This window comes from Eucalyptus grandis, chromosome 1 (genome assembly GCF_016545825.1).
Source record: "Eucalyptus grandis isolate ANBG69807.140 chromosome 1, ASM1654582v1, whole genome shotgun sequence".
NCBI classification, from domain to species: domain Eukaryota; kingdom Viridiplantae; phylum Streptophyta; class Magnoliopsida; order Myrtales; family Myrtaceae; genus Eucalyptus; species Eucalyptus grandis.
In genome coordinates, this window is record NC_052612.1 from 42662350 (window position 1) to 42674962 (window position 12613).

General features: G+C 41.2%; 1 protein-coding gene across 1 annotated transcript; it reads left to right on the forward strand.

Moving 5' to 3' along the window:
- The first annotated feature begins 9540 nt into the window (after positions 1–9540).
- Positions 9541–11253, forward strand: LOC104414483 (BRASSINOSTEROID INSENSITIVE 1-associated receptor kinase 1). The gene has a single exon (XM_018868890.2). The coding sequence runs from the start codon at positions 9616–9618 to the stop codon at positions 10996–10998; it is 1383 nt and encodes a 460-aa protein (XP_018724435.1). The 5' UTR covers positions 9541–9615; the 3' UTR covers positions 10999–11253.
- The last annotated feature ends 1360 nt before the right edge of the window (positions 11254–12613 follow it).

Sequence of the window (12613 nt, forward strand, 5' to 3'; positions counted from 1 at the left end):
AAATGAGGTCTCTCAAGTGTGTGGATTTCGTGGTAGACGAAGATGGTGGGTGGAGATGGATGGAGGGGTCACGATGGAGATGATGGAAGAAGCTTCAAAGAGGAAGGAAGGAAAAAAGGAACAGGACGTTCAAGGTTTTTCTCTCACCCATTCCTCCTGCCCCGTGAAGAGACCCCCTATACGCGGAGAAAATACACGAAGAAGGTAATAGAAGGGGAAAAAAGGACTCGCGTTTGGAAACTACCCTTGGCCGTTCAAAGCTTTTAGGTCAAATAAAGGGTGTCGGTAAATTTTTTTTAACTCCATTTCTAGCCTTCAAAATGCTGAAGGTCAAGGCAGCTTTGGCATTCTCGGCATGCTGGTTGTGGTTGTGGAGGGAATTTTAAAAAAAAATTGAACCAAATTTCAAAATTTAAAAAGTTCGAAAATCGTGTGATTTTGGAGCTGCTAATTTGTTGAACGGTTGAGTGAATATCTCACCTGCAAAAACAAATTGGAGTTTTTCTCTATAAATAGAGAAAAGGGAGCTTCGGTTCATGGGGAGGAATTCGAAAAAATTCAGAGCAAAAAAATTCTGTCGTTCGGGAGGCTTCTCTTAGTTCGAAAATCAACACAAAAGAAAAGAAAAAAAGGGGCTTTTTGAGAAGAGAAGCAAAGTCAGCAGCGAGAAGGACAAAACTTGCTGAAGGTACAACATCACTGTGACCTGCAGAGAGAAGTGCCGTGAGGGAGAGAGAGAAAAGGTAAAGAAAAAGGAAAAAAAAAAAGTTACTGTTCATCTTGTCCGGAGCTTCCCCCATCCGCATCCGCTCGACCGGTCATCCGGACCTCCGCCGCCGCACGTCCCAGGCGTCCAGCCGACCGCACTCTCTGCCGGAGCGAGACGCCATCACCTCCACGTCCGCCCGGCGCCCGACGCCCCGCCGACCCGCGTCGCTCGCCGCCCGGGCCAGCCGCGACCGCCGCGCCACCCCGAGTTCCTCAAGTTGCAGCCCACCGTGACCCGCGACCTCCTCACTCACTCGCCACCGTGCCGGAGTGCCACCCGATTCACCTCCTCGCCGCGTCTCCGACCCGCGTCGCTCGCCGCCCCAAAGCCAGCCGCGACCTGCTGCTCGCAACCACCGTGGTCCGCCCCGCCTCTGCACCATCGTCATCCCTGAGGCCCGTCAGCGACGCCAGCAGACCACCCCGCAACCCGCGAGCGCACCTTCGTCACTCCGGCAGCCCATCCCGCGGCGGCTCGCCTCCCCGCCGTCCACCGCCGCAACGAAGCCCCGTCGCTCCGCCCGCACCGCATCCGAGGCTTGCTTCACCGCGACCTCCCCGCTTGCTCGTGCATCCGCAGGCACCGCTGCCGCTACCACGGCTCGCATCCTCACCTCTGCAGCAACCGACGCCGGCTCCACGCCCGAACAGACCATTTGTTGCCTCCTGTCGTTTTGCTTTGCGGGTCCGGTTATTACCGAACCTCGCCGGAGCTCCGACGGACAGCCCTTGTTCCGAACGGCGACCCATCACCCCCTCCAGACGCCGATCAAGCTGCCGGACTCCGCCACCAACGCCAGAGAAGCTGGTCCCGCTTGCCCTTGCTGCTCTGCCCCGACACCTGCAGTGCCTCCGCCGGAGTCCGATCCACTCAGACTGTTGGAGAAATCTTCGTGAAGTGTTTTGAAGTTGACAAAACGTTTCCATCGATCTAGTCGAAGGTCAGCGGACTCGTTGGTTAAAGTCGAAGACTTCCGACAGCCGAGACTCAAGACTCAAAGTCTATCCTCATTGTGAGTCTCTAATCCGTTGAAGAAAGGTTATCCCGTAACCGGATGTTTTGTTCGATTTAACCTTATCATCCGGAGAAGATCTCGTGGTTGGAGAAGACGTATAAGAATCCTTTGATTGATCAAGATTGATTCAATGACTGAAGATTCGATGATTATCTAAATATTATTGGAAGGTTCTACTTATGGAAACCGAGATCCCGATTGTATGGGCGAACGGGATTGATGGGCTATCAACACGTTCCTTTAATAGCTCGAACAATCTTCCTAATTGATTCCGTCCAACGGGTAGATTGGAGGAATTCCTTTGGTAAGTGCCAACGGGTATGATGGCATAAAGGAGTATATAAGGAAGACGTTCTTAGTTGTTCGAGGAGTGCGCGATAGAAGAATTCCAAAGTCCAAGCTCCTATTTGTTTAGATAAATCTTTTGAGCGAATACTTGTATACAAAAGAGAGAGTCCATATTTGTGAGAGACCTTGAGGAGGTGTGGTAAAACATCTACACCGTTGAATCAAGGCAAAGCATGTCTTTGTAACTCCTCTTTTGATCATAGTGAAATCCAGCCGGTGGGGCAATCGGTGCGGAAGAGTGGATGTAGGCTTGGAATAAGCCGAACCACTATAAATCCCGTGTTCAATTTTCTCTTCCTCACTCTCTCTACCTCAATCGTATTTCATTTTGCTAATTAAGAGAGAATTTACTTTCTATCATATGTTAAGAATCGCTTCCGTATATCGATAAATTGTTTAGGCACCTATTCACCCCCCCTCTAGGTACTCATACTAGCAATATCACAGACCCTGCGCCCCGGATCCGCTCGAGCACCAGCGGCACCCCCTCCGAGTGCCGATCTCGCCGGAGCTCCGCACCTCCGCAACCTCCGACCGCGACACCCCCGTTCCGCCGGTTGTCCCGCCCTCGGGTGCCGCCCCGTTCTGCTGTCGGTCCGCCTTCGCCGGAGTTCCCGGTGACCGGTCGCACGAGCCGCCGAGCTTTTCTTTTGGAAGCAAAGGAAAAAACAAAAACAAAAACAAAAGAAAAAGAGAAAAGCAAATTAGGTAGTTTGTTTTTCTTTATTTTATTATTTATTCATTTTAAATTTTGTTATTATTGTTTAAGTTAGAATATGGTTTGTCAATATTAATATTTGTGCATTTTGTAGGCATTATACGTCGGATTTTGTCCGAACTTATTGTAATTATTAATTTGATCCGAGACATCGGATCAATTTTTTAATTATATTAAGTTTCAGGCTTTTTGATGGTATTTTGGTTGTTAAATCAATGTAATTATTAATTTGATCTCGTAAGACTTCGGATTAGATTTTTAATTATTTTGAACTCTTTGTCGTGATAATTAGGTTTAAAATAATCATTAATTTGACCTGTGAGACAACGGGTTATTTTTTCGGTTATTTTAATCATTTATTTATTGAATATCTTGATTTTTTAGATTTAATGTTTAGTCGATAATTACTTGTTTTGGAAAAACGCTAAAACACTAAAAAAATCAAAAATCAAAATCTTGCATCAAAGCATGTAGGTTTAATAAATCAAACATGTAGGATTAGGTTTATGAAATTTTCATCATCTAGTAATTATTGTTAAGTTCATTTAGTTAGAAATTGCTCGTCATTAGAATTAGGTCATTTAATTAATTTAGATTGCATATTTAATCATTGCATTTCTTTAATTTTGAATTTCATGGAAAATACAAAAACAAAAATAGAATAGAATAAATTCATTTCATGCTTTAGGATAGATTGCATGCTTATTCATGTTATATATTTTAGGTCATATTGCCACGTCATATCATTTCCTTGGTTAGATAATATGTTAATTCATAATTAATCTCATTTCATATCATCATTATTTAGCATAGGTTGCATATATGCATTAAAAAATGAATCATCATAAAAAAAAATCATAAAAGAACGTGCATATAGAATTACCACGTCATACATCTCATATCATACAAAGATATGCATATTTATGGTTATATAAATTAGATTGCATATATATAGTGATAAGTTTAAGTCATACCATATGAATTGCATCTCTCATGTCATTAAAATAAATTCATGCATATTAAGTTAAATTAAGATTGCATATAATTAACATTTTTAAAAGAAAAAGAAAAATTAGGTGTCATGTCATTTAGAAATCATGTTTAGGGCATGCATTTTTATTAGCATTTTTTTTTATTGAATGTTATTTTATTGATTGTACACCCGCATGACCACCATTTGTATGTTAGTAGCTTAAGTTTAAATTAATCAACATTGCCTGCAAAATATTTTTTTAAAATTAAAATAAAAGGTACCGAAAGGGCGTTAAACTAATCTAGCGTAACCATGTCCCGAACCTATTGAATCTCTGGTTCGCAATAATAAAGTATTCTCCCATACTTTACTTGGGTTTCTAACCAGCCCTAATTGGTTAGTGGCGACTCCAAATTGAAATTGCAAGTTTAAATGAGTTAATTTCTATCAAGTTGCAATTGGTAGGACTTGGGAGGTTCCGTGCCAAGTCTTCGGACTTAGTAATCCATTAACTTAAACTTTAGAATTGCCCAAAAATTTTAGGTCGCGACACCGGCCTTGGGCTAGTGAAAAATATTTATCTAAAATTATTTTTGCTAATCTTTTGCTTTTTTTATTTTGCCCCGATAACTATTCATTTCCATTTTCTTCCCTTCTCTCTATTAAACCAGACCAACATCTACTCATGGTTGCTAGAGAAGGGTAAGTGGCCCAAGAAAGGGCAAGCAATTTGGCTAAAATCACGCAGCCTGGCAACCTCCGTGCACAGGTCGCGAGGTCGCAGTGCAGTGGGTTGTGCAATCATCCAACAGGGGTCACAACAACCTCGCAAGATTTGGGTCACGGCATCGTGCAACTTAATTGCGATCTAGATCACCATGACCATCGCATAACTTGCCATGCCATGAGCTCTAACTTGCGGCAACCCTAGCCGCACTGCGACCTTGCCGAAGTGCCACCCTTCACTGGACCGCCTACCAAGTCCTTGGCTGACCAACTCTTTTTTTTTTCTCTTTTTTGTAATGATAAAAATCTTTTATAATTTTAATTTAGCTAAATACTATTTTACTTAAAGTTATTTTATAATTGACTTTTATAAATATAATTTACCGAACATATTCTATATTAAAAAAAAAAAACATAATTTATATTTTAAAAATTTTCTTTAACTCAATGCTCTTTATATTTCTCCAAACTAAAAGTCTTTCCAAACGAGTCTGAGCCCTTGCCCCTTTCCCTTGTCCTTTGTCTTTTTTCTTGATTTTGCCTCCTCGTCTGCACTTGATTATCCGAATGGTACAATTATTGCATGGAGCAGGTGGAGGAATCGGTCGGAGAAAGGACGGAACGCCCATGTGATTGCCTATGAAGGTGAAATAGCCTCTTGGAGCTACTATTTTAGCAGCCAACTCTAAACCCTGAGAGGATAAGAGGAGGTTTCTTCTAGTGTTTTGTGCCATGGCGCCTCTTGGCGCGACAGTGAAAAGGCAAGCCTTACGATGTTAAGTCGATCAGCTGCCTAGGCTGAAAATTCTTTAATTGGATTCGAGATCTTCCAAAATTTATAGTTCTTAAGGCAAAGGTCTAAAACAAGATTAGCAACTAACGAAATAAAAATATTTTTTTAAATAATATTTTTCTTTTTCATTCCTTTATTTTTCTTTTAAAATTTGTAATTTGAAGGCCTAATTTTGCACGCCTATGTAAATCGATACCTGTGTGCAATTGTAATACGAAAACCTATCTAACAGGAAGCAGGGCCACAGTGCTTTGGAAAATTGGCTATACAGTGGGAAAATCGTGTTGCACGTCTAGGGCCAAACTCGAGTGGGCCAATTCTATGATTAATCCTTTCAGGTTCGCTCATCCTGTGCATTTTTCTTTTGAAGGATACTCAGATGAGTCTCACACAGCTGCGAGCAGCTTCATGGTCGGCTGCAGTTCCAAACAAAAGTGGAATCGGGGACGGGGATGCTGCCGCATCGGAATCCACTCATGGTCAAATGGATGCTTGTGTACCCACTCATGGTCAAATGCAAGAGGCCTTTCCCATACGCATGGGGACTCTCTCCATGGGCTAGAAAGCCCGTTTTGGCGAAAATTATGAACAGTGCCCCCGCAAGATCAGGTCTGAGGTTCGTGGGCCTAACACATATCCAAAATCCAAATAGCTAAAAAATATCTACAAATTCTTAAAATGCCATTTAATTTTCCAGTACATCAAAACATAAATTTTCTTCCGAGCCAGTTCAAAAATTGAATTTCCCAAATTCTGAGAGTTTGAATTTATTTTCCAGACCAACACCGGAACCTCCAAAACTCACTTTTAAGTAATTTTTACACTTTTTATAGAATAATAAGCATTTGAATCAGTAAACACATTTTTACATACGCAAATAGGTCCCGTTGATAAAAAGAAACTTATCAAAATTTGTAAGTTTTGAAATGAAGATACTTGAAGTATTTATTCTATGAGGATGGATTGATCTTCAAATATAAAGATACAAAGTAGAGTTAGGATAAAAACAAATCTCGATAAGTTGAGCCTAAGAGAGTGAAATATGAAAAAATCATCATGAGATGCGATTGTACAAAGATGCCAATCAAATTGACGGATTCTTGCATCATCGTGTGGACGGTGGTAGTCACGACATGACATGCCTCCTTGACCAAAGCAAGTTCAATAATCTACTATGTGTAACTTCCAGGAGGGTCCCAAGAAAAGCCAATTAGAGTACTTCTTAGATACTGCATTGCAGTTTCTACTATGTGTAACTTTCAGGAGAGTCCCAAGAAAAGCCAAGTAGAGTGCTTCTTAGATGCTGCATTGCAGTTTCCATTATGTGTAACTTCGAGGAGAGTCCCAAGAAAAGCCAATTAGGCTTGTTTGTTAACGTTCTTTATTTCTGTTTATGAACAAAATTTCTGTTTTTTTGTTTCAAGGAACAAAAAAAAAAAAAAAAACGCGTTTGTTTGCGTTTTTGTTCCAAATCTATTTTTTTTGTTCCCAAGAACACATTTGGAACAAAAACAAGAAATAAGAAAAACATGTTTCTTGTTTTTGGAATAATTTTTAAAAACAAAATTTTCTCTCTCATCTTTTTTTCTTCTCTTTTTTTTTTTCTTTTTTTTTCTTTAGCCGATTGCCGGCCTCGACCATGGCCGGCGACCTCGCTGGAGCATTGCCGGCCCCTGGCGAGGCTTGGCCTCGCCTTAGCTAGGCGAGCTCGGGCTCACTCAAATCCGGCGAGCCCGAGCTTGCCTAGCCACCGGCGAGGCTCGGCCCAGCCTAGCGGTGGCCCCCGGCGAGCCCGAGCCTCATCGGTGGCTGGGCAAGCCCAAGCTCGCCTAGCCAAGGCGAGGTCGAGCCTCGCCCAACCACCGCGAGGCTCAACCTTGCCATGGCTGGGTGAGGCCGCCGGCCCTCGTTGGCCCATCACCGATTATGACCGAGGCCTCGGCGACCGGCAAAAGAAGAAAAAAAGAAAAAGAAAAAGAAAGAAAATAAAAATAAAAATAAAAATATTAAAAAATTAAAAGAAACAAAAAAAAAACACAAATTTACAAAACGTGTTTCTGTTCATTTTTATTCTAGGAACAAGTTTACCAAACGCATTTTTTTTATTCAAAAATTGTTTCTCGGAACAAAAATATTTTTTTCTATTTCAGTTTCCTGGAACAATTTTTAAACAGAAATGTTACCAAACGCGTCCTTAAAGTGCTTCTTAGATGCTGCATTGCAGTTTCTACTATGTGTAACTTCCAGGAGAGTCCCAAGAAAAGCCAATTAGAGTGCTTCTTGGATGCTGCATTGCAGTTTCTTTTGTGCTGTGTTCGCGACCATCACTCTTGCCAAACATCCCACCATTCTTGTTCCAATTCCACGACATCCACATCAACCTGTCGTGAATAGCGGGATCACCGTCGCACTAAGAAGATAGCCATCGTCTGGTTTCTGGTCAATGCTTCTCTCATCTTAACAACCCCAACTGCACAGGGAGTGCAAAATCCAAAACAGCTAAAAAAATATCTACAGATTCTTAAAATGCCATTTAATTTCCAGTACATCAAAACATAATTTTTCTCCTGAGCCAGTTCAAAATTGAATTTCCCAAATACTAGAGTTTGAATTTATTTTCCAGACCAACACTGGAACCTCCAAAACTCACTTTTAAGCAATATTTTCAATTTTTATAGAATAATAAGTATTCGAATAAGTGAATATATTTTTACATACGCAAACAAGTTCTGTTGATAAAAAGGAATTTATTAGATTTTGTAAGTTTTGAAATAAAGATACCTGAAGTATTTATTCTACAAGGGTGAATTGATCTTCAAATATAAAGATACATAGTAGAGTTAGGATAAAAACAAATCTGGATAAGTCGAGTCTTACAGATTGAAATGTGAAAAAATCATCGTTAGGTGTGATTGTACAGGGATGCCAATCAAATCGACGGATTCTTGCATCGCCGCGTGGACAGTGGTAGTCACAACATGACATGCTCCCTTGACCGGAGCAAGTTCAATAATCTACTATTGTGTAACTTCTAGGAGAGTCCCAAGACAAGCCAATTAGAGTGCTTCCTAGATGCTGCATTGTAGTTTCTTTTATGCTGTATTCACGACCATCACTCTTACTAAAGATCCCACCATTCTCGTTCCAATTCCACGACATCAACATCAACCTGTCGTGAATAGCTTGGTCACCATTGCACTAAGGCGATAGCCATCGTCTGGTTTCTGGTCAGTGCTTCTCTCCTCTTAACGACCCCAACTGCACAGGGAATGCAACGGACAAGGGGAAGAGTGAACAAAGAGGATATTGTGGGAGAACTCGAAAATTTTGGACAAGACAAAGAGTTCAAGAAAGCTCTTCAAACACATGCAAAAAGAACTAATTACCTTTTGTAACGGAAAGGGAATTCCGCCGAATAACTTTCATTGTAGAAGATGGCACACTTACCGGTTTTATCATCTCAGTTCCTAACTAAAGTACTTATTAGCTCAGAAAATGAACATTACTAATAAATTAACATATCTTTATCTTAAATTCGCTTTGAAAAGGTGGGTTCCTCCACTGGAGATCCCGGAATTACGGTATTACCAAAATGCTTCTTTTAAGATAGAAAAGTGCTAATATTTATCTCACAGCAAGGGCTGGTGGATCGTGTGGGTTTGTTAGGATTCTTAAATATATCTACACCATCCAGGCAACACGCACTGGAAAAGCCCCTGATCAAACTATTGACTTGAAGTTGTTTGTGTGGGGAATTGCTCCATGGAGCCCAGGCCCATGCTTTGCTCTGCTCGTACCCGCAACCTGAGTCATCTTCTGGATTGATACCCCATTTGAACTCATTGGTCGCTAAAAGATGGATGTGGGATCCAAGCATCTGTTGGACCATTTTTCTTAGCAATAAAGCTGGAATTGACGAGGAGAGGGGCCCTTTTGTGCTTGGAAAGAGGCAATTACCGTTTGGGCACACCCGCGCACACCGCTTCCAGGGGACTCCTAATAATTTAAGGATAAGAGTCTTCTCTGGACTAACTGAGTGCTCACTGCTCACTTTATATAAAGCCATTTACACTGCCTCTTGGAAGCTGCCGTGGCAGTTTCCTCTGCAGTTTCCTCTGTCAAATTTCCAAGTTGATTCTTCAAACTTCTATATAAGGGCTCTCGCCCACAAGACGAAGGGGCACAGCCATCTCTCACAGTACGCATTCATTTATTAAGCTCGTGATTAATCAAATAGGGTTTGATTTCTAGGGAGAAGGGAAAAGGAAGGAAAATGGTGTTCAAATTTGCCACCTTCGATCCCAGACAAGATCCCGATGATTTCAACCCTGCTTTTCCACCTACTCCATCATCATCATCCTCAGCAACACTTTGTCAGCCATGTGAATCCACTTGCTCTTTCACCAGAGCCGTCATCGGCCGACTTGTTTCTGCCGGTGCTTCTCTTGTCTTGACATCTCCAGCTGTTGCAGTCGATGGTCATGAGATTCAAGACCAATCCCCAGAGACGCCATTTCATAGTATCAATTTCGATGTCCATCCAGAATTTCACCCAAGACAGCTTAAAGAGTTTACTCTGCAGGAGTTGAAGGTGGCTAGCCTAAATTTCAGCAACACGAAACTTTTAGGCAAAGGTGGATTTGGCGATGTCTATGAGGGCCAGTTAGCTGATGGCTCTCTAGTTGCAATCAAAAGATGCAAAGAACTCTGTCAGGTTCTTATGCGCCAGTTCAATGCAGAAGTAATGATTGGTAGCATCATACCCCCACATCGCAATCTGCTTCCCTTGCTCGGATTTTGCAGAACGTCAGAATCCACAGAGTTACTGCTCGTCTCCCCCTTCATGATCAATAAATGTCTGGCATCGTGCTTGAGAGAGCGACCTGATACACAACCTCCGCTGGACTGGCCTACCCGAGTAAAAATAGCCACAGGAGCTGCAAGAGGGCTGTGCCATCTTCATGATCTGAGCATATTGCACCGAGATATCAAAGCTGCAAACATTATGTTGGATGAGGAATTTGAGCCTTGCATTGGAGACTTTGGGTTGGCCTTGTTCATCGATCGCAGGCACGATGGATGCTTTGAGGATTGCGTCCAGGAGGCACCCGTACTTCCAAGGGACAAATCCAGAGCAAGATCCTACCAGGACTATTCTGATGTCACAACGGCGGTACGTGGCACATTTGGACATATTGCACCAGAGTATCTCAATACCGGGAAATGCTCAGTGAAGAATGACGTCTTTGCTTTTGGGGTAATGATTCTGGAACTCGTGACTGGACGAAAGGTGCTTGATTTTTTAAGGCTTGGAAAGAACATGGATCTGATGTCATTCGATTGGGTAAATAGGCATCTTGAAGAGCGTAGTTTGGAAAATCTAGTTGATTCCGATCTGAAGGGTGAGTATGACGAGGAGGAGATAGAGAAATTGATCCAGCTGGCTCTTTTGTGTACACAATTAGCCCCAGGAGAACGACCATCCATGGTACAAGTTCTCCAACTACTCGAAGGACATAGCATCGAGGAGAAATGGAAGGAGTATCAGCTTAAATATAGGTCTCAGGAGCCGTCTCTTCATAATATACACAGAGACTGGATTATACCGGACTCCACTTCGCATCTTAGAGCTGATGAGTTATCTGGACCCAGATAATATAATTGTTAAGGGAACAACTTGGCCCATTCTAAGTAGAGCGAGCTCCCATTCTAAATAGAGCGAGCTCTCATATATCTCAATAAGGTGTCCCACCTGATTCGGGATTTAAGATGATGTCATTGTTCATATGTAGCTAAGCTAAAAATCACCAATGACGAGAATGTCATCGCTTATAATGAGAAGAAATTTATACCGACAAGCATGTAATCTACCTGCCTGAGTTACGAGACTCCACAAATTCTGTTGTTTTTATATATTTTTATTCTGTCTTCATGAAAAACTCATCACAGTGAGGATGTTGTACAATACTATTATCTTCCTTGGTAAAAGTTGTCAAACCCTAGATTCACATAAGTAAAAGAGGTTGACACAACTGTCCATTAAGAAAAGGATAAGGTCTCAGAGTAACTATACCTAACAAAAGGCCAGCAAAAGTTGATCACAAGGTCTCAAGATTACAAAATCTATACAAAAGTCCATGCTCGAGCGAGCTACCATCATTAAAAAAAACGTAAAACAACTAAACCAAAAACACGTATCTTTAGCCATTATCTAATACCAGAAGAATACCGAAAAATCCCATGTCGAAGCGCTCCTCCTAAATGTCACCTCGTATGGAACATGAAATGTTGAAGGGCTGGAGTGAACGTTCTCAGCACAATAAATGATGCTTATCTCTGTGGGAACGAAACCCAACTATGCACATTTTATAAACATCATTTTCACTACGAAAACATTTAACAAAGTCCATGCTTAATACTTAAAATCACGCATTTTGTATTCTAGAACATATAACTAACATTTGAAGCGTGAACAAAGAAAACACAGTCTATGGTTTCTCAGCTACAACATTACTATAGCTCGAGCTGGAATTCCCGTAGCAGTCTTTCGGAGCAAGGACCTCTGTTTAGACACGGAGAGTTCGAGAAGGTTCTTGACTTGCGCTTGCAAAAGATGTATTCATGGGAATGAAACCCAATTTGCCAGCTTCCCCGTTTGAAGTCTTCAAATAAGGTTTCTTAACACAATGGAAGTTTTTTAATGGGAGGCGGTGATCAACAATGTTGACACCTAATTTTAGAAAAATAAAATTGTATTTTGAACAAATAAAAAGAAAAAAAATGAAAATGGATTGATTTGATTGAATTACATAAGAAAATATGAAATTTTGATGGATGTCCGGATTTTGTTAAATACAGTAATAATTTTAAAATCAAATGAAAAATGGATAAGAGTTAAGCTAATTGTCAAATTATACAGATTTGATTTAATGTGATTAGAAATGATAATTCGGAAAATGCTATATAAAGATATCGTTTTGAATCACTATAAAAGAGAGGCTCATTTTTCATAATTGGGGACGAGAAAAAAAATTGGAGAGAAAATTCGTTCTTCGTTTTTCTCTCAAGTCAAGAGAAAATTAAAAAAAAATATATAGAAGACAAGAGGGATTTGACTTCTGCAGAAAAGGACACCAGCAGAGGGAGAGAAGACCTACGAAGGGACGTGAGAGTGAATAGAAGAGAAAATTAAAAATAAAAATAAAAAAGAGAAAAGAAGAAGGTTCTTCTTCTTCCTCGCGGGGTTTCATCCGCCGAGCCCGACATAGCCG